The sequence below is a fragment of the Schistocerca piceifrons genome, chromosome X (genome assembly GCF_021461385.2).
Source record: "Schistocerca piceifrons isolate TAMUIC-IGC-003096 chromosome X, iqSchPice1.1, whole genome shotgun sequence".
NCBI classification, from domain to species: domain Eukaryota; kingdom Metazoa; phylum Arthropoda; class Insecta; order Orthoptera; family Acrididae; genus Schistocerca; species Schistocerca piceifrons.
The window spans coordinates 532,607,647-532,630,037 of NC_060149.1; the positions used below are offsets into that span (position 1 = coordinate 532,607,647).

The 22,391-nt window shown below is 38.8% G+C and overlaps 1 protein-coding gene across 1 annotated transcript in view; it reads left to right on the top strand.

The window, feature by feature from the left end:
- LOC124721714 (adenosine 3'-phospho 5'-phosphosulfate transporter 1) overlaps positions 1 to 21,144 on the top strand; it is a 98,027-nt gene extending 76,883 nt beyond the window's left edge. The window contains exons 7-8 of the mRNA XM_047246802.1: positions 9,122 to 9,247; positions 17,181 to 21,144. Of these exons, the coding sequence (XP_047102758.1) occupies positions 9,122 to 9,247; positions 17,181 to 17,348 (294 nt within the window). The 3' untranslated portion in view covers positions 17,349 to 21,144. The remainder of the gene's footprint in view (positions 1 to 9,121; positions 9,248 to 17,180) is intronic.
- Positions 21,145 to 22,391: the final 1,247 nt, after the last annotated feature.

Below are 22,391 nucleotides of genomic sequence, written 5' to 3' on the forward strand. Positions count from 1 at the left end.
GTTTGTTAGACACTATATAAGCCACTGTAAGGAATGCCATCAATAGAAGCACACAACGCAGTTACATCTGGGGCATGTGGTACGAATAATGCCTGCAGCAGCACCATTCCTTTGAACTGGAATAGGCCTCTTGGGGAGGTTTCCGATGTTGGCAAACAGGAATCAGTGAATAACAGTCTGCACTTACCACCTTGCCCAGTATGCTGTCGCAAAAGCTGTGCTGTCTATCAAAGCTCTAGAAATTGCAGAGATCCTTGTAGAAGACATCATTTTGAATAACAGAGCTCCCTGTGTTGATCTCTGATTGTGGAAAAGTTTTCTGGCTCAGACAAGTATCAGAGGTAATTTCATGTTGTGATATAATCTACTGTGTGACAACTTTTTACCATCCTCACAGAAATGGTATTACAGAACTCTTTAATAACCATCTGGCAAATATGTTTTTGATATATTTTGATGTCACACAAAGAGATTAGGATCCAGTACTGCCCATCATGACACTCCCATACAACACAGTGATGCAAGGCACTATAGGCTTCTATTGTTCTTTCCGTTCCATGGTTGCAAGGCTGAAATGACAGTGGACACATTGTTCTGATTTCAAGTGGAGCAGGACAGCTGGCTCATACACACACACTGGATAAGGACTGAGAGCAGTACTGCACCAAGCACTGACCCATGAGACACAGCCCAAGAGATTTTGTTTGGCTTTTCACACCTGTGGAGAAAGTAGAATTATCAGAAAAATTGCAGAAGTGCGACTTTGGGCCATATCCTATCCTTTATCATTTGACAAACAGCACACATCAAGTTAATGAATGTGACCCATCATCAAGAAGACAAAAGTTCAGAGACATTGTCCATGTCCTTTGTATGAAGCGCTACTAGAGTCCAGATGCACAGATTGACAATGGGAGGTTCAAGAAAACTGAAGACCTGCGTGACGATCATGAAGCTTCGATGGGAGGGGCTACCTGCGATGCTCATCATAGTGAAGAGGATGTAATAGCACAACCAGAATGCAAGAATCTGCCAACGCCACCATACAGACGACTATTGGCACAACCTAGATCCATAGTATTGTAGTTGGCTCCTATGAGGACTTCCAGAACATTGGGTTGCCGCTTCTCCAGGGAAGGGAGCGTTGCTGTGAGCTCTGGTGCAAGCAGTGTGTTTTAGTGGTTAGAGCCACTGTCTGGTGTGCTACAGTCACCGGTTCAAACCTGACTGCCAGCAAGTACTTGTTATTTAGTAATCATTTCTGGAATGTTCATGAAATTATATATTTTTAATGTTTGTATGTCTGGAATATTCTATGTTCGTATAAATAATTGCACTCTCCATCAAGGAGGTCAGTTCTGTTCCGGTTGTATGTTAGTGTCAGTAATAAACATGCTTACAGTTCTAAATGTTGTATTTCATTGATGACCCTGCTTTCGGATTTGGACTTAATTGTGGTTTCAACATGACGATTTGAAAATTCAGTAGCAGAGCAATTATTTGAAGTAATTGTAATGCTGTATAAGAATTTCTCATAGATTCCTCCTCCTGAAGTCATGTTATTGCAGATTAGTGATAAGGGGGAATCTCTCTATCTTCTACACCATTTGTGCTGCTATTGTATCAAGTTCAAAATGATTGTGGATGTGCTGGTGGTGGTTCTCTTGTTAAAAGTGTAAAAGGGGCAGTCTGCATATTTACCTTGAAGTGTATGTTAGCAATATGTAGCACGAGAAATAATGGGAATTAAGATAGCCGAATAAAAGCTCATTTTCAATAGGCTGTTTATTAATGAGACAATTTTCACTGTGCAAAGAATAACTGTTAGTTACTAAAATAATGACAACCTCAAAATAGCTGCCATCAACTTGTAAGCAAATCATGTATCAGATAAAAGTACAGTTTCTTCCAATGGAAATAGATATACACACATAGGAAATTAGTTAATACTGTTTGTATGCCCTCTAGTAATCCTTAGCTTTTGCAGTTCTAATATTCAGTTTATGCCTGTTCACACTGCTTCCCTCATTTGCGACAAATAAAACTATTCACCCCCCCCCCCCCCCCCGACCCAAACATAGAATTTGGGCTGTGCTACAGATCAGTCTGCAGCACAATAAGGATACTGTATTTCTGAGAAAACCATTCATAATGATTTCAAAGTAATACATGCAGAAATACGATATATGTTTATAACAAAAATTTCACTTGGAGAAAATTGCAGAAAGTGAAGGAATGACCATCTGTACACAGTGAGGAATTCAAATTTGTTGTTTTGTAGATGTCATGTGGTTAAAAAAAAAATTCAGCAGTGGAAAGTCCAGGATGAAATGTTTGACAATATTATGAAAAGGATAGCACAAATGCTGAGTCGCAGATAAGAACAACAAAAAGAAAGACTGTCAGAAAATGAACTTTCTTTTTGTCATGTGGTTAAGAGCTTGTCATTTACTAACCATTACTATCCTCCCATTGCCTGCCTCCAAAGTGACATAGTGACATATTACCAACAGCTACTTTATATCAAATTAATGACCCTTATTAAAATTTTGGGATTGACTTCTTCCAGTATATCTTCTTACATATACCAGATCAAAATATGTCATCTCCACTGCCCCCTCCCACCTCCCCACCCCACCTCCCATAGTTAGTGTAGAAAAGTCCATCCTTCCTTTCTTGTTTGAGTGATGAATTTTCTATTTTTCTGAATGATAACTGGCATAATCACCAGATGTGGTTCCTGGCTTGATTTTGGTCAAGTCATCTCTCATTCTGACAAATAATGGCCTGAAAATTATTTTGTGTCCTGATTTTGTTTATTTCTCTTAGAAAATTTGCCCTACTCGCTACTATGTCTAATCTTTGCATCATAATACATCTTCCTTTTTTGTATTTTTTGAGTCTGTTTTCATAATCTTGCATCCCATCGTGTGATCCCCCTGTGAAGTAAGTCTTGTTATTTAAGACCTCTGGCCCCCATTTTGATGTACTGGAGGTTCACAAGAATAACAGAATTCTAAAATAAAGTGTGATCAGTGAGAACATTCTGGAAATTGGCCAAATATTGGCAGTCTTCCATTAATGTTTTTTTTTTGTGACTGGACTTCTGCTCTTCATCAGTGGTTTCCATAACTTGTTCTGCTGCAAGTTTTGTTTAATGAATCACAACATGCCTTTGTGATTGCACCATGTGGTGCTAACAGGATTTCATTTGGAATATTCTTTTAAGTCTTGAAGAAATTTGGAAACCTTGCTATGGCTGTCTATGTTTAGCCCTGTATGTCTTGGATTTGAATAACAACTCACAACCAGGAAAAAGAATGTGTGTGATCACAATAAAAGTTCCCTCAGTAAACAAAGACAGCTTGGATACAGAAAGTGCATAAGGAGAAGATTATTTACAGTAGAGTCATAAAACTGTGCTGGTGGCAGCTGTGTGAATCTACTGCAAGATCAGTGTCAGGAATAGGTGTTCCTTTGAAAATTTTCTCATTATTGTGTTACTTGGATGGCACCTACAATAGATACAGCACTCACAGTAGTGTGCATTTAAAGGCATGGGCTGAGTTATATGCTAGTCATTGGCAGTTACAGGACGGAACATGTGAAGGGTGGGGAAAGTGACCTTTCTCTCTCTGCTCCATTTTCACTGCTCCCTATTATAGTGAACATGTGGCCTCCTGAGAGTTGCCTGGAAATCTAGTGTAAACATTTTTGTTGGTTGCTGAATTTCTCAGGAATGATACAATGCACAGATTGTCACCTGTTGCAGATTTTTGCAGCCAACCACGCTGTTACTCTTCATATAAATGTCCCCTGTCATTATTAAGTACTGTATATTAAACCTACACCTTTCTTCAAGGTACAAGAATAATACTGTACATGTCTAGGTGTCAACACATTAAAATTCCCCAGAAAAATCTCCCAGTTCCATCTCAAGTCATCAATTTATTAACACTCATAAATTTAGCCACCTTGTGCACAGTTACATGTGACAGTATTCTTGTGAGTGGGACCATCTCAGAAATGATTTTAGTTGTATGCTAACACTGTGGCTATGTTCTGAGCTCCTAGCAGTTAATTCAGACAGCCAAAGAAATCTTTCAGCCATGAGAGCTTGTGTTACCTTACTTTTGGATTGACATACACACACAAAAAAACTAGAACAAATAGAAGACACTGATATTTCAAGGTTACTATTATTAAGGCCCATAAGTTTACTAAAGTGAACAATTCAATACAAATGAACAAATAGCCTGTGCTGTGAAACATATTATAAACTTATGTAATGCTTGCCTACTCCCTAGTCATTGAAAATTTTTCAAGTAGGGGCATGGCACGGTTGTGGTACACGTTCTGCCATCAGGTGTCGCTGATTTATCTGCAGGTAACTTAAAAGGGAACGGGCCAATCCAACATTTCAAAACCTACCCTGAAATTTTTCATGCAGGAAGAATACACTAAATGCACTGTCAAAATTTTAGCTGCTAAGATGCACTGCAAGTTTTTTTAAGTCAATCTTGAAGTTATTCATTTTTGCCACATGAAGAACAGCATATAACTGCAGTCTGTAAAGTCCTTCCTGCCTAGCATGTGATCCAGCAAATAAGCAGAAACAGCCATGACAAGAGAATGTAGCACCACATAGTGGTAAAGTCTAAAGTGCACACACATGAATTTTAATCGCTTAAACCATACCAAGAATGTCTCAAATCATTATTTTTTGAATAACTTGCATTTCATATTGACAGCTAAACTGTCGCAGATGTAATTGTTACACAAGTGACTAGCAGACTGGGTATGATGCAACATTACAGATGACTTCCATAAATCGGGACTTTAATTTTTTGACATTAAATATTTTATAACAATTCCTGTAACACAATTCTTATGATAATATTTGAATAATGTATATTTTACTGGCAATTAAACAGTTACTGACATCATCACAAAAATACCGCGTGTGTATTGAGTGACGAAAACAAATATTTTCCTAACGCCAGGAACACCTGATAAAAGAAAAATTACTGCATTCAGGCACTTCACATTAATCACTAGTTTATTCACAGAGCACTGGAATGGAGAAAGAAATTGTCATGGTTATTTTTCTGCATATTATGCTGTGTAACAGGCAAATTCGAACAAATTTGTAAAATGTGGTGATGCAAATTTACAGCACAGAAATAACTAAAGTTTAACAATGCTGTTCCACTGGTAAACCTGAAATGACAGAAAGCTGTTGGAAATTACACTCTAAGCAGAAGAAGAAGATGCAGATGCAGACCATTAAGGAGTTACGGAGATTGGTCACAAATTGTTGTTTATACAGATATCAACTGAAAATGCAAAATTGTAAACTTTGATGGCTGATCAATGAATGTGTGACACTGCAATGTAGTTTCACTGCACAGCTGGCAGTGATAGTAAAGAGGGGACATGTCAAAACCAGGGCATAAAGTCTTTGTAAATTTAATTTCGTGTACTCTGTTGGACAGTGCCTGTGCCTCACAGAAAGGCCAGTGAACAACATACGCATATGCCAGCATTTGAGAGAGGATGTGTAGTTGGACTCGAAGAAGCCACTTGGAGTAATTAACAAAATGCTTGACATTCGAATAGGAGCGATGCCACTATTCAACGGTGTTGGCAGGAATGGGTGAACTGTGGCTGAACACCGCATCAAGAAGGAAGTGTTTGACTTAGAGAGACAATAGAACATGAGGACTGAGCAATTGTTGGAAAGGCACTCAGAGCCCTGATCAGACATGCAACTTGTGCTTCAGTGACCACAGGGGCCATTAATAGTTGGCTCACCGAAAGGTGGCTGTGCTGCTGGCACCACTTGCACCAACTACCATTGACCTATGTACACCAATGAGCCTATTTGCTGTGGTGTTGGGCATATCCAGGTTGGAATCTCATTGACTGAAACAGAACTGTCGTCAATGATGAGTCTTGCTCTGAATTGAGCCCCAATGACCAGAAAAGCCGTGTCTGGAGGTGCCGCAGACAGTGGTAGGATACAAATTTAACTGTCGCCTTCCATACAGCCCAACAGCTGGAAGTAATGGTCTGGGGTGCCATTTCTTTTCATAGTACGACCATTTTGGTTGTCATCTGCGGCACCCTTACAGCACAGCGGTATGTCGATGATATTCTATGCATCGCTTTGTTGTCCTTCATGACAAGCCATCCTGGGCATACATTTCAGCAAGATAATGCCCACACATTCATGGTGAGAGTTTCTACTGTTTGTATTCATGTGTGGCCAGCAAGGTTGCTGGATCTCTCCGCAGCTGGGAATATTTAGGGCATAATGGAAAGGGCCTTCCAGTCAGCTTGAGATTTTCACAATCTAACACTTCAGTTGCACAGAATTTTTCACATTATTCCACAGGAGGACGTCCAACAATTTTATCAATCAGTGCCAAGCTGAATAGCTTTTTGCATAAGACCCTTAGCTGAACCAATGTGTTAATGATGTGTTCACTTTGTGAAGCTCTTTCTCTTGAACAAATCATACAATTTTTTCTGAAATTCTAGCTGTTTGTTTGTACATATACATCACATCTACAGATTTCTATCCCATTCAGATATCATCTTCATAGTGTTTCAACAGTTTTCTGGAAAATGCTTTAGACTGTTGAAAAATGTTGAAAAATGTTTTTATTAAGAAGCTGAATCATGCTATTAGTCCTGAATGGAATCCGAATTGATAGCAAATTCTACCTACCTTTTAATACAGCAAAAATAACCTATGATTCTGAGAATCAGAGGTGCCATACATATTCTGTGTTATTTTGGGAAGATGTGCATTGCTGAAATCTTGTTCATAGTTGCACAAAAATGGGCAATGTGTAATTCTTGTGTCATGTTGTGAGAAGCCAAGACTGTAAACCACAGTGTTAAGGCAGACGTTTATTTCATGTGGCTCTACTGTAAAAGTCTGAAAGTCCACTTAAATAACAACTCATTTAGCATGAACAGTTGATTTCAGTTCATCAAAATATTGAAGCCCAACCCAGAAATACAAAGATTACTTAATGTGCATAGATAATCTGAAAATTACACTACATTACTGAGCAACTGAATTACAGATTTCTTCCTAGTAGCATGTAGAATCCTCTTGCCCTGCTTACAATAGTGACACATAGTAACAAGGACTACAAGTCACTGAAAATATTCGTGACCACTGATGTACCACACAGGATTTACAGAAATTGTTTGAATATGGACCCAGACATGTCAGATGTGATCAGTAGGAATGGAATCAGATGATTTTGGGTACACAGAGTACCCTCACATCCATGGTTTAATTCAGGCTGGGAACACCACTTCACCTTTTCCCTGTGTGCCATGTACATCCCTCCATCATTCGGGGTCACTAGGGCAGACTTCCTCCAGCTTATTGGGCAATTTCATCGCCCATTTTTGCTGCTCAGTGACTTTAATGTTCACAATCCCCTTTGAGGCTCTTCCAGAACCTGTCCAAGAGGTGCTCTCTTGGCTGGCCTTCTCAGTCAACTCAACCTCATCTGCCTTAACACTGGAGTATCCATGTTCCTTTCAGGCTCCACACACAACTATTCCCATTTGGACTTCTCACACTGCACTGACCACTTTTCCCGTTGTCTCAAGTGATCTGCTCTCTCTGACACGTACTCGAGCAACCATAGTGGACCCTATTGTTATCTACAACACCTTGGGCCACTATTTTGCGGAGATTTTGAGCTCCACCCACTATAACCCTGCCTTCTTCCATCAGAAATGATTGGAGGAGGCTCAGGTGATACCCTTCTCTTCTCAGAATTGTGAGTGCTACAATGCTGCTTTTACTATGAGTGAGATAGATCATGTTCTCAGTTCATCCTGATCCCCTGCCCCAGGGTTGCATGATGTTCAGATTCAGATGTTGAACCTTTATGGTGTGGGCAAGCACTTTGTCCTTCATACAAACAGTTGCATCTGGGCAGAGAGCACATTTCCCAGATGCTGGCATGAAGCCACTGTTATAGCTGTACCTAAGCCCGCTAAGGACAAACACCTTCCTTCTGGCTACCGCCATATTTCTCTCACCAACTGTGTTAGCAAGGTGATAGAATGTTTGAGTCATGCCCGGCTGGTATGGTGGCTTGAGTCTCACAAGTTACTAACCACTGCACAGTGTGGATTTTGAGCACACTGTTGTACATTTGACCATCTTGTCACTTTGTCAACCCATATCATTAATGGTTCTCTGCAGAAATACCAGACTGTGGCCATGTTTTTCGATATGGGGGAAGCCTATGACACCTGCTAGAGGATTGGTATCCTCCGTACTATGTACACATGGGGCTTCTGAGGCCACATGCCCCGTTTCCTTCAGGAATTTTTAAAAGACCGAGTTATCAAGATATGTGAAGCTTATGGCGTGTAGGACACCTTTATCCAGGAAAACAGTGTGCCACGGGGTTCCATCCTGAGTGTCATCCTCTTTGCTATCACCATTAACCATATTATGGCCTGTTCACCGCCGGGCAGCTCCGGCTCCCTTTTCATTGACAATTTTCGTCTTCGGTGGTTCTGACATGGGCGCATATGACCTTTGTTGTTTTTGTGCTCTAAAACAAAACAAAACAAACAAGATTGAGAAAAAATTTCGTAACAGTTTGAAAATGCGTGTAAAATTTGTTGGAAGACATACACACAGTTACTAAATTTGATACTTGCCTTACTGGATTAAACCTTTAACTTAAGATTGTACCTCTTAATGAGTAGAGTACGACAGTATTTTAAGTTTCCAAAATTGGTCAATAATTATATGGACTATTGAAAATAAAATTTTTGTTGGCCCCTAGAAGCTGTTCCGTAGGCAACCTGCAATAGAGACAGGATGCGCATGTCGTTCAGTAATATGGAGTGTATGAAGTAGTGCCACTGTTTTCTTATTGTAAAAATTGTAGAGGCATTATACGTTACATTTATCAATAAAAAATAAAGCTACGTTTCTGTACTGATTTGTTCTATTACTAAAATAAAAAAAAGATCTCTCTTCTTCCAAAGGTTAAATCCTGCTTTATGAATGTTGTTCTATTTTAGGTCAAAATGATTTATTTACATTGTATGTTTCTCATTTTTGCAGTTTCCAAAATTCATATTTGATTGCCTGATTCTATCCGTTTGTTCAGCTGCTGGACAGCTTTTCATTTTCTTCACAATCTCTACATTTGGACCTGTGATATTTGCAATAATTATGACTATTAGACAGGTAAGGGAATTGGCTTTTATTTTATGTTTTACGTATTGCTAGTTTTATTGTGCCATACTTACAATAATGGTTATTATTCCCAGTACATAAAATGCATATTGCATCTCTCTCTGTCCTTGCAGTGTGGTAGTGGAGTAATTGTGGTTACAGTGCAATAAGTATGATGATTACGTAGTTCTCTCTCTCTCTCTCTCTCTCTCTCTCTCTCTCTCGTCTCTCTCTCTCTCTCTCTCTCTGAGGGGGGGGGGGGGAGGGGGGAGTGTTGCACTTGTGTGTGTGTGTGTGTGTGTGTGTGTGTGTGTGTGTGTGTGTGTGTGTGTGTGTGTGTGCATATATATTTTTCCTTCCTTGCCACATAAGTACTATATAGGGCAATTTTAGTAAATGGGGATGAACTGCAGGAAATGATCCATGAGTGGATAAGGTGCAAAAAATGTAATGGTCAAATGGCCAGAAATGTGCTTCAAGGGAGGTCCAACCTCTAGAAGGTGAAGATCCTAAATCTGTGATAGTGTAGGTTTCAGTGATAGACAGCAACATGAGAACCCACAAGGCAAGTGGGAACATTCTGTCTGTTCTTGTGTTTTATCTCCGCATTCAAGAGGCAGCTCTGAATAATCCCTGCCCACACATTTAGGCTGAATTGGTGTTATTGTTCACTGCAACCATAGCATGAAGATTTTTCCGTGGCTTACAGGCAGGTTTTGTGAAGGTTGACAGTACTGCCCCTCGTAAAAGTAGCCTCATCTGTGAATCAAGTGGGTGTCAGAAATCGTAGCAACATGGTGGTGTGTGTGATGAACCAGTGACAAAATCGTCACTATAGAGGCAAGTCTGTCGGTTATAAGGCCTGTATGCTGTGTGAAATTGATACTGGCTGTTGTGGAGAATGTGCCACATAGTCATTTGCTTACCTTGTGCTGGTGGGCCACCGGTTAGGTGCTGATACCAGGGTCATATTCTACAGTGTTCAACATATTTTATCTCTACCTTCAAGTAGCTGTACACCTCGGCATGCATTTCTGGGCATATGTCTGTAATGATTGTGAAAAAAAATGTAATTTAATTATTGCAAATGATTTCTGAATCAGTGGGTACTCGGTTACTATGTTTGGTTCTCCCCTACTGTATGCTGCCAATTCTTACAGAGAATCTACTTAGCACACAGACAGAAGTAATGAAGAGGGCAAGTAATACATACTGTGATTACTGAGATAACATAATTAACAGTGACAAATTTGTAATGATTAAAATATGGAAACAGAAGGCAGAAGTGAGAGTAAGAGAAAAGATAAAAGGGTGGAAATTTTAACAGTGAGAACACTGTAGGTTTCTAGACTTGATTACTAATGATGTAGAATCTGGTTTACTAATAGTTTTTACATTTACCACAATACACATCCACAATTTTACAATGGTTTCACTTCACTTAATAATATTTACTTGCTGACATGCCTCCAAGTTTTCTTACCATAATAGATTTCAATATTGTTACTTCTGTGAAAGTTGCAACACCAAGGAGGACACGTGTGACTGAATGAAATTTGCTGCATAGATTAAGTATGTGCAAATACACAAATGATTAAGGCTCCAGAACTGCACATGATCTCAAGCTTTGGCAATGCAGCATCATGTGAAGCCCCCATATACTGCAGCCAAAGACTCTAAATTGTATAGCATTGAATCAAAGGAGGCCTGAAGATGTTTCTGGGGTGTCTCCTCCCATGTGATATGTATGAGAGTTCAAAATCCATCACAGTGGTTGGAGCCAGCCGGGATGGCCGTGCGGTTCTAGGCGCTACAATCTGGAACCGAGCGACCACTACGGTCGCAGGTTCGAATCCTGCCTCGGGCATGGATGTGTGTGATGTCCTTAGGTTAGTTAGGTTTAATTAGTTCTAAGTTCTAGGCGACTGATGACCTCAGAAGTTAAGTCGCATTTGAACAGTGGTTGGAGGAGGACTGTGATGAACATGTTGCCAACCAAATTTGCAGACATGGGCAGAGGGTGACACATCAAGCAAATGTGCAAGCCAGAGAAGCACTGGTACATTTTTTTTTTCTTTGAAGAAGACCTGCACAGTCCTTGTCTGTGTGGCCAGACACTGTCCTGCTATAATGGAACATCTACATCTACATTTATTCTCCGCAAGCCACCCAACGGTGTGTGGCGGAGGGCACTTTACGTGCCACTGTCATTACCTCCCTTTCCTGTTCCAGTCGTGTATGGTTCGCAGGAAGAACGACTGTCTGAAAGCCTCCGTGCGCGCTCGAATCTCTCTAATTTTACATTCGTGATCTCCTCGGGAGGTATAAGTAGGGGGAAGCAATATATTCGATACCTCATCCAGAAATGCACCCACTCGAAACCTGGCGAGCAAGCTACACCGCGATGCAGAGCGCCTCTCTTGCAGAGTCTGCCAATTGAGTTTGTTAAACATGAGGAGTTTTCTGAAAGAGAGGCAGTACTTTGGGCTTATAAAATCTCTGTGATCCCTTAATACATAAGGGTCAAGAACGCACATTGTATCGAGTAATATCCCAAACTGCCACACTTTATATTGCTGTTATGCTGCTTGACAATGCAGGCTGCCAGAATGCAGTCACCACAGAAGTGTCTAAGCTGTATGTTTTCACTACTGGAGGACAGGTTGAAGCAGCAGTCATCCAAAACCACTTAAGGGAGGTCATGGTTCTGCTGTGGCTGTCCTTATTTGAATACAATGTTTTATTTATCACTATTGGCCAGTTCAGTGTAATGAGGTCATTTAGGAACATGGCTGCCAAGAAGAAAATCCAGTGTGCACTCTGTGTGCGTACTAAGGGAAGTCACACAAGATGTGAAATGAGTTCTTCCAGATGCCATGAAGAACACAGGGTGAACCAGCTGCAGGTGGCTTAGGTCGGTAATAGTGACATGTGCTGCTTTAGATCGAAAGAGATTCCATCTGGTTTCAGGTGGCAAGCTGAATTGGTAAAGACTGCCAGTCTTGCTTGTGAGGTGAAGGCAGAACTCACCCTCTGTAGTGCTGTCGACAGGACTGTCTGCGCATCTTCATACAGAGCTGAGTGGAGGTCTGAATCAGAGGCTTAGGTGGTTCTGTGAAAACCGTGACTTGGGCCAGAGAGCAGTGGGTAATCGGTTTGCGCTTAATAGCTCAGTGTTCCACTACATCTTGGAGGTGGCTACATGGGTAGTGGGAGCTGTGAGCTGTGTGGAGTGAATTTGGGGGGGGGGAGGGGGGGGGGGGGGTTAGGTTAGAAGGTCACAGGAAAGAACCAAAAGGGTTTCTGTCTCAAAGGATGCAGGTCAAATACAGTACAGGGGTGATATAGAAACCATAGGTTTTATTAGTAGTAAATTGTACCTGTGTTGGGAAAGAAGCAGAGCTCCAGGTGCTAATAGAAAGCACTGAAGCACAAATGATTACAGGTACTGAAAGCTGGCTAAAGCTGGAGATCAGTTCACCCAAAATGTTAACAAAGAATGTAACAGTGTTCAGAAAGGATATATTAAATACAACGTTATGGAAAATATAGATTACTACTCACCATAACCGTATAACAGAGATGTTGAGTTGCGGATAGGCACAACAAAAATACTGTCAAACAATTAAGTTATCGACCAAAAAGGTGACCAGATTACACACACACACACACACACACACACACACACACACAAACACACACACACACACACCATGATCATTGTGTCAGGTTTCTGAGGTCTTGCCTTGGCAGTCAGAGACTGTGTTCTTGTGTGTGAGTACCGTTTGTGTGTGTGTGTGTGTGTGTGTGTGTGTGTGTTTTGTCTGATTCAGATGGAGGGCTTGTTGGCCAAAAGCTTACTTATTTGACAGTCTTTTTGTGGTGCCTATCTGCAACTCAACACCTCTGCCATATAGCAAGTAGCAGTCTGTCCTTTTCATAATATTGTCATTATTCCATCCTGGATTTTCCATTGTTACACAGATTAAATACAGTTGGCAGTCATGCGTTAGTTGCTGTTAGAAGTAGTCTATCTTGTAGCGAAATTTATCTGCTAGTTCTTGTGAGTTAGTATTGTTAGAGGCTATACTGGACAACTGGAATAAATTAATATTTGGTTCCTTTTTCCGATCTCCCAACTTAGATGATACAATTAGCGAACATTTTAAAGAAGACTTGAGTGTCATTTCAAATAGGTACCCTGCTCACAATTGTACTTGGTGGTCACTTCAATCTACCCCCAATATGTTGACAAAAATAGGTGTTTAAAGTCGGTGGTAAGCATAAAAGATCATCCAAAATTGTACTAAAAGCTTTCTCCAAAATTATTTTGAACAATTAGTTCAGGAGCCCACTCAAAGTGTAAATGGTTGTGAAAAACATACTCGACCTCAAAACAACAAATAATCCCGAGCAAATAGGGAGCATTATAACGGATACAGGGATTAGTGACCACAAGGTCATTTTAGGGTGACTGAATACCACAACACCCAAAACCACTAAAATAAGTACAAAATATATCTATTTAAAAAATCAGATATAAATTCTCCTGATACCTTCCTAAGAGACAGCTTCCATTCCTCCCAAAGTAACTATAAAAGTGTAAACAAGACGTGGCTTAGATTCAAAGAAATAGTATTGACAGCAGTGGAGAGATTTATGCCAAATAAATTACTAACAGATGGAACAGAGCCCCAGGGAACAAAAACAGATCATAATGCTGTTGCAGAACCAATGAAAAAAGCAAGTCAAATTTAAAAGAACGCAAAACCCCCAAGATTGCCAAAGTTTTACAGAAGGTCAAAATTTAGTCCTGAACATCAGTGTGAGATGCTTTTAATAACTCTTACCTCGAAATCTGGCTGAAAGCCCTGAGAGATTGTGGTCGTACGTAAAGTACACCAGCGGTAAGACACAATCACTGCCTTCACTGCATTATAACAATGGTGATGTTATTGATGACAATGCCACTAAAGCTAATTTACTAAATGTAGTTTCCTGTAATTCCTTCACCAAAGAAGATGAATTAAATATTCCAGAATTCACAACAAGAACAACTGCAGACATGAGTAACTTAAATGTAGACATTTTGGTGTAGCGAAGCAGCTTAGATCACTTAATAAGGCAATGCCTCCAGTCCAGATTGTATACCAGCTATATCCTTTCAGAGTATGTTGCTACAATAACTCCATATTAGTGATTGTACACAGCCACTCACTTATTGAAATATTGATACCTAAATACCGGAAAGTTGCACAAGTCTCACCACTAACCAAGAAAGAAAATAGGAGTAATCCTCTGAATTACAGACCCTTATCACTAACACTGATTTGCAGTAGGATTTTGGAATGTATACTGTGCCCAAACATTAAGAATTACCTACAGGAAAATGATTTATTAACAAACAACCAACATTGATTCATGGATTCAGGAATATTATTCTTGTGAAATAAAACTACCTCTTTATTGTCATGAGCTAATGAGTGCTATCGACAGGGGATGCCAAATTGATTCCATATTTTTAGGTTTCCAGAAGGCTTTTGGCAGCATCCCTCACAAGCGACTTCTAATCGAGTTGTGTGCCTGTGGAGCATCATCTCAGTTGTATGACTGGATTCATGATTTCCTCTCAGAAAGGTTGCAGTTTGTAGTAATTGACAGAAAATTATCGAGTAAAACAGAAGTATATCTGGCATTCCCCAAGGATGTAATACAGGTCCTCTGCTGTTCCTGATCTATATAAACAATTTAGGAGACAATGTGAGCAGCCCCCTTAGATTGTTTGCAGAGGATGCTGTCATTTACTGTGTCATGTAAAGTCATTTGATGATTAAAACCAATTGCAAAATGATTTAGAAAAGATATCTGTATCATGTGAAAAGTAGCAGTTGATTCTAAATGAAAAGTGTGAAGTTATCCACATGAGTGCTAAAAGGATTTAGCACTCATGTGGATAACTTCCCACTTTTCATTATTTAGAGTCAAATGAGGGTTGTAAATTCAACTAAATACTTACAGATTACATTTATGAATAACTTAAACTGGAACAATCGTGTAGAAAAGTATTTGGGGGAGATGGAACAAAGATTGGGTTTTATTGGCAGAACACTTAAAGATGCAACAGATCTTCTAAAGAGACTGCTTACAATACACTTGTGTGTCCTCTGTTAGAGTATTGCTGTGCAGTATGGGAACCTTACCAGATAGGATTGACGGAGGACATTGGAAAAGTTCAAAGAAAGGCAGCTTGTTTTGTACTATCGCAAAATAGAGGAGACAATGTCATGGATATGATGTGTGACATTTTTCATTGCAATGGGATCTTTTCATGAAATTTCAATTTCCAACATTCTTCTCATCGAGCAAGGTGGCGGAGTAGTTAGTACACTGGACTCGCATATGGGAGAACGATGTTTCAAACCCACGTCCTGCCATCCTGATTTAGGTTTTCAATAATTTCTCTAAATTGCTTCAAGCAAATGACAGGCTGATTCCTTTCAAAGGGCATGGCAGACTTCCTTTCCCATGCTTACCCAATCCAATGGACCATTGACCTCACTATTTGGTCCCCTTTCCTGAATCAACCAGCATTCTCCTTAGAGTATGAAAATATTTTGTTGATATCCAATGACATGGGGAGAAATCATCATTGTAATAAAATAAGAAAAATCAGAGCTCACAGATAAATATTTAAGTGTTTGATTTTCACCACACGCTCTTAGAGAGTGGAATGGTAGAGAAATAGTGTGAAAGTAGTTTGATGAGCCCTCTGCCAGACACTTTAGTGTGAATTTCAGAGTAATCATGTAACTGCAGGTGTAGGTGTAGATGTACAGATCTCAACCACACTGATGATAAACATGTTGTTGAAGTTGGCCAACAGTGGTGAATAAAACTTATACTTTTCTGTCCTCTCCCTCTCTCCAGATAATAACAGCCAAAGTGAAACCATGATCTTTTAATCAATATTTGATGGTTGTGGACCCAAGGGTAAGAAAAGCAATTCATCTTAAAGAACTTCATTTTGTCATTCAGCATGCCAGCAACGACATTCATTCGGGAGGACGACGGTTCAATCCCGTCTCCAACCATCCTGATTTAGGTTTTCCGTGATTTTCCTAAATTGTTTCAGGCAAATGCCGGGATGGTTCCTTTGAAAGGGCACGGCCGATTTCCTTCCCAATCCTTCCCTAACCCGAGCTTGCGCTCCGTCTCTAATGACCTCGTTGCCGACGGGATGTTAAACACTAACCACCACCACCAGCAACGACATTCCTGCAGCAGGCTGAGACACTCAAAAGTTTTTGGGCAGTGGAAGCTATTGCAATACTTGTTGTGCCACCAGTTGAGTGAGCAACAACGGCACCTGGTCAGTGACACAGACAAGTCTGCAACTGTTGAAATGCTCCTTCAGCTAAGCAACGTTCGTCTCATCGAGCAAGGTGGCGCAGTGGTTAGTACATTGGACTCGCATATGGGAGAACGATGTTTCAAACCCATGTCCTGCCGCCACACACACACACACACACACACACACACACACACACACACACACACACACACACCCGCGCGCGCACGCGCGCGACATACATACAAGCAAAATTTTTAATTGTATAACAGACCCATTTCCTCAATACACATCATTCTGCTCCATTTTATTTCATTCATGTGCTGATTTTTGTGCCTTTGGTACCAGAAAAATATATTGGCACTTTCTTTCTCATGTGCAAACTTCATTTTTTCAGAAATCTTAATTTCTTATTGCTAGTACATCTTTGTGCACTTTCCGAGTTGGAATTCATTAAGGCAAATATTGTCTCTGAGAGTTATTATCAAGACTAGTCTGCATAAGTTGACACTCAGTAAACTTCTTTTCATGCTTGTAATATAATTATTCTTGTAACACTTTGATGTTTAATAATTTGTATAACCTTTTTTATTGCAGGGCCTCGCCATCTTGCTATCATGCATAATTTATCAACATCATATTACTGCTCTTGGCATTATTGGAGTATTTGTAGTTTTTATATCAATTTTTTTGAGAGTGTACTGCAATCAGAGGTTACGTTCAATTAGAAAGAAGACTCAAGTGGCTGCTGGGATCAAGGTGTAGAAATGGCCATTAACTCATTTTTCCATTGCATCCCAACTTCACTGAGGTTTATTTTATTTGTAAAATTAGTCATTTAAATTACATAGCAACCATTACTGATCATGATCTGTATTATTTTGTAAGCCACATTTTAGAAATATTCTTTTTGTGTGGCAGAATGATAGTTAGGCTCAGTTTGTGTAACAAAGTAGCACAGATTAAGCTAACTAATGGAAATAGTAATGATGGATTGAATCACTCTTTTTGATAAGTGGAGCAAAGATGGTGACATTGCTGTGATTAAGAGAGAGGAAAAAGATGTTGAGTTTATCACTACCTTTTCTTCTCTTCCATTTGTAATTAGTTGTTGTCGACGAGACATTAAACCCTAACAGAAAAGACAAATTAATAACAGCCTTCTTTTAAACAAAAAGGCTATTGATATTTGAGGCCAATAATTATTTTGTATCTGATGTAAAATAATGATAGTAATTTAAATGACCAGTCAGTAAGTGCTAGAATGCAGAGTTTTATCTGAATTACTCTTGTGTTGTAACAAAACTCAGTATACTGTTTTTGGATATGCCAAGAATAAACTTATACTGAATTTTAGCTATGCAAAATCATCTACAATATATCTTCCCACTTTCTATGTGTTTTTGAGTTTATGGATGTTTACAATCAGAACACATTTATTTTTGTCCTCATTCGTCACTGTTTTGTCCATGTGGTTTATATATGTCAATGACACTAACTAAAATGCTGCAGATCTCAAATAACCTAACAATTTCATCAGCATGTTTGTGTTAAAGTTAAAATGATCTTCTACAAACTACTATGCTGCACTAAAGTCGGTGTTTGAGACAGAGCATACTGTTTACAACAGTAAATATGCTAACATTCCACTGAGTCTGAGTGGAAATGCTCTTATTTCCATCTGTCGAAATAGTTGTGTGAAGCTTTCACCTAGCAGATTCACTGCCACAGACTGTACAGTGTCATAATTACATTGGCTACTGATTCAGGAAATGATTCTTGAACATACTCACATTGAATGGTATAAACCCAGAAGTAGATAATTCACATACCTGTAAGTTACTTGAATGAATGTCCATGTAGTCTTAGTGAATAGTTCCTGAATATACTTGAGTTTTAAAATGGCAGCATAATATTTTGGAAATAGGCAATGGATTTCTTTTTTTTTGGGGGGGGGGGGGGGTCATAAATCAAAATGCCACATGTAATTAATGCATGTCAATGGAGTGTTCCCTCTGTGAGCCATTCTCATTGAAATTAATGTAAACCCATAAATCATCCATCCATTAATTAAAAACTTTTTTGAACTGCAAATTGAGTCATTGTGACTCATAATAACAATATAAAGTTACATTTCGGTGAACCGTGTACAGAGATGTACAGTCCATTCATATACTGACACTTACATATTACACATTATAATTCAGAAATAAATGGATACATTCAACACTAATTGTATTTCAACTTTTATTTTGTTTTTAATGCAGTCAGAAATTCTGAAAATTAAGAAAACTAACTCATTATTCAATAAATTTTCCAAGTTACTTTGTGTATTGATGAACTCTTTTACATGAATGAGACAATGTACATAATTTTAAATACCATTAGCATTCTAAGCTCTGGTGCTGCATTATGAAGTTGTTGCCTAGCAAACCCTTCATCGTAAATGTACGTGTGGAATGTGATTGGCTTCAGTTCGCTTGCTGCATGCCATCCACAGGAATTGCAACAAATGGGCACCATTCCACAGAGCTTTCCAGTACTTTTACTACATGATGCCAAACCCATAAAGCTTAGCTTGAAATCAGTTAAGAAAAATAAAATGTGAATGATAATGTGTAGAGGAAAATTGGAGATGGTACAATATCATGTCACAAACAGGTGACAGAGCAGTTACATTTCCAGAGAGACTTTGTGCATTGAATTACACTGTAGTTACTTCCAAGCAGGATGTCTAAGGCTTACTAGTGTATACTTGTGGCTTCTGGCTTGAAGGTTCATTAGGTCAGTATTTTGTCAAAGAAATCTAAAATAAATAAAGAAAATTCAATTATTATGTTTCTGACACTCTTCAGAAACTAAACTGTGCCACTAGCCATATTTTATTAAGAACTATTAAGATATTGTATAAAAATGACACAGAAGGATATTTTAATTGTATTCAGATAATTTTTACATGATTATTGTTTCCTTTCTAATAAGCCTTCTGGTTGACTTTAATGTTTGCAGTCTTTGTCAGTCCCTCCCCCCACCCCCACCCACACACCCTATTGTCATTAACTGAATGATGATAGTTCACAAACTTTCTTTTTGTATGACTAATATTGGCAACCTGTTGATTGGATCAGTCTTCAGAGAGTGATGAGCTGATTGGTCAGTGACACCTTTTAGATTTACAATGGTAATGTTCCTTAACCATACCAGCTGCTGTTTAGCTTTATATTCTGTTTGTGGAATTGCTTTACACAAATGTTAGGTGGCCTTCCATTTGCTTGTCATCAACACTGCTAAAATTTTAAAGATGAGAATAACAGTTTTACATGTTCAAATTTAGATATTTGCTTATTCATTAACATGTTTGTAATAGAGTAATGTGTTAGAAAACAGATCACAAAGGCATTTATAATCTCTGCATAACTTTGGACTGTCTTCTATATGTGATGAATTTTTTAAGACTCCATGGGAGTAATAAATTATTGAATAATTTTAGATGCTCCCAAAGCAAAGGAATTAAAAATAGCCTTATCTCATAAGCTTTACAAAACTGCAGTATTATTTGTATGATGATGTTTGATAATACATGACCTGTGCCATTACCAATTCCTTACTTTCCATTAATATGCACTGTATTTATCTTTTGTTGTAAATGTTGATACTTGGATTTATATGGTCATACATTTGTAAGATACTTAATGAAGAAAGTATGCTATGCTGTTTTGTGTATTGTTTAATTCACCAATTCTCCTGGAATATATGTGGGAGTGGGAGTGGGAGTTCTAGAAATGTGAATTTAGTGTGTTCCATATGTATTTAATGTACACATGCCAAACTATTATTCTATCAACAGTCATAATTTTTTAAATAGTGTGACAGACTTGGTAACTCCTTTGCCACTGAGTGGTATTAACAAGAGGCTCTGTGTACAGAACTAAAAGTATTTTATTGGAAATGATGGAGACCATGTTGTAAGACTTCAACTAAAATGTGCGTTTTTATATGAAATAACTGCATACATTACTGGATTTCCCCTATTACTGTCTTGTAGACATTCCACCATGGTGGTTTCCAAATCCAGAGTTTACAAAATATTGCAGTGTGTGCTTTCCAGTGCCCTTTTATATTATGTTCACAAGGTTTCAGTGCACCCAAAACCACAAACACTGTAACAAATTTGAAACCTTGCAGTGGGAAAGTTAGTTGGAACATGAACATTTGGATATTGGAATGGGTATTTAGAAAATTAAAGAGAGTATTATAAATTATTCAAGGTTAAGAATCACATTAGAAATTATCCAGTTCCATAATTCCTTTGTGACACTATTGTAGCTTAGTTCATGTAGAAAACAAAGCATGAAGAAATGATGAATAACAATATATTAAGTGCTGGAACATATGCAATGTTTCTCTAACCTGGAATACGGAGACCACTGCGAAGAAATATTTATAGCCGTGTTATATTAATGTGTTACAAACTTTTTATTATATGTTTGAAAAACACACAGTTCTGCCCCAATTTTTATTGTATATTTTCTGATTTTGTAAAATGAAATTTTGATTTAAATCTCTCTTGTATTTTATTTATCATTAGCATGAAAATTCAAAAATATTTATTAACCAAATGCTGTGAGTTACATCATATAAAAAGATAACACTCACCAAAAATGACGACGACGTCTGTGTCCAAAATTATCTTATGCTAGATATGGAACTGTCAGGTTTCGTGAATCATGCAACAAGAACAAGAGTAACAGTGGTATAGAAAATTATTCAACAATCCTCAGTCAATACACACGCGTTCTAATGCATACTCTTCCTTTAAATCACTATATTTAGTCATAGTTAGTTCTTTCCATAATTTTCCGTGTCTATCTTTCTTTCCTTCACTTCCTTGTATTATATTTCTGTCATATTATCATAGCATTTTATGTTATACCCATTTTGCATGTGCTACAACTTCATTCACCGTGTAGTGGCTCTAAAATGTATTTTATAAAGACTGCTATCCAGAAGCAAACTGCCTTCTCTCCCATTGCTCTTCAGTATCTGTAGAAATCTTCTCTGTAGCTGAGCCCATTTTGTATATTGTGTTTCTCTCCTTTTTGTTGTGTATGCCTCTTGATTCAAAATGGTAAAGATTATGTCTTTCTTCCTGCAACTTTTTTTCATATCTAACATTTAAAAGCGTAAGATACATTACAAACTTTAAGACTTAATTTTTTCCAGCCAGTTTATTTCTTTACGCTAGTAAGATTAAGATCAAAAGGCACTCTTTCGTGTTACTAGGCGTTCTTCATATTTTACATTACATTTAATATGAAATCTAACACACACAAATAGTAAAAAGGAGTACTAACTGCAGTAAAATGTCTGTGAAGATAGAATAATAAAGCTAATTTACAGGCAAGCAGGGGGAAGAGTGAGTGGTGGTGACAGGCCAGGGGGCCAAGGGCAAACATTGTGAATAGTTAGAACTTTCATTGATTTCAATATATGATGTAGTGAGGCAGGCATGCCTCCCCCATTGTCCCTGGCTGATGCTGGTGAACAGGTGGCAGCTTTCACCCATAGCTCCTCAGCTGGTGCCCTGCAGTGTTGAGACCGGCAGCCTTTGGAGACCACGGCTGTTGATGTCAGCGGCACTATGTGTTGTGCTGGGATGGTGTTCTGCTTGGGGATTTGTCTCTCGGGCCCACATGCAGCCACAATGGCAGCATGTGGTGTCTGCTGTGCATGGGACTTAACCTGCTGCCCTCAGACTGGAGTTGAATGGCGGCTGGCACTACAGCATCAAGTCCCATTAGGAACTCA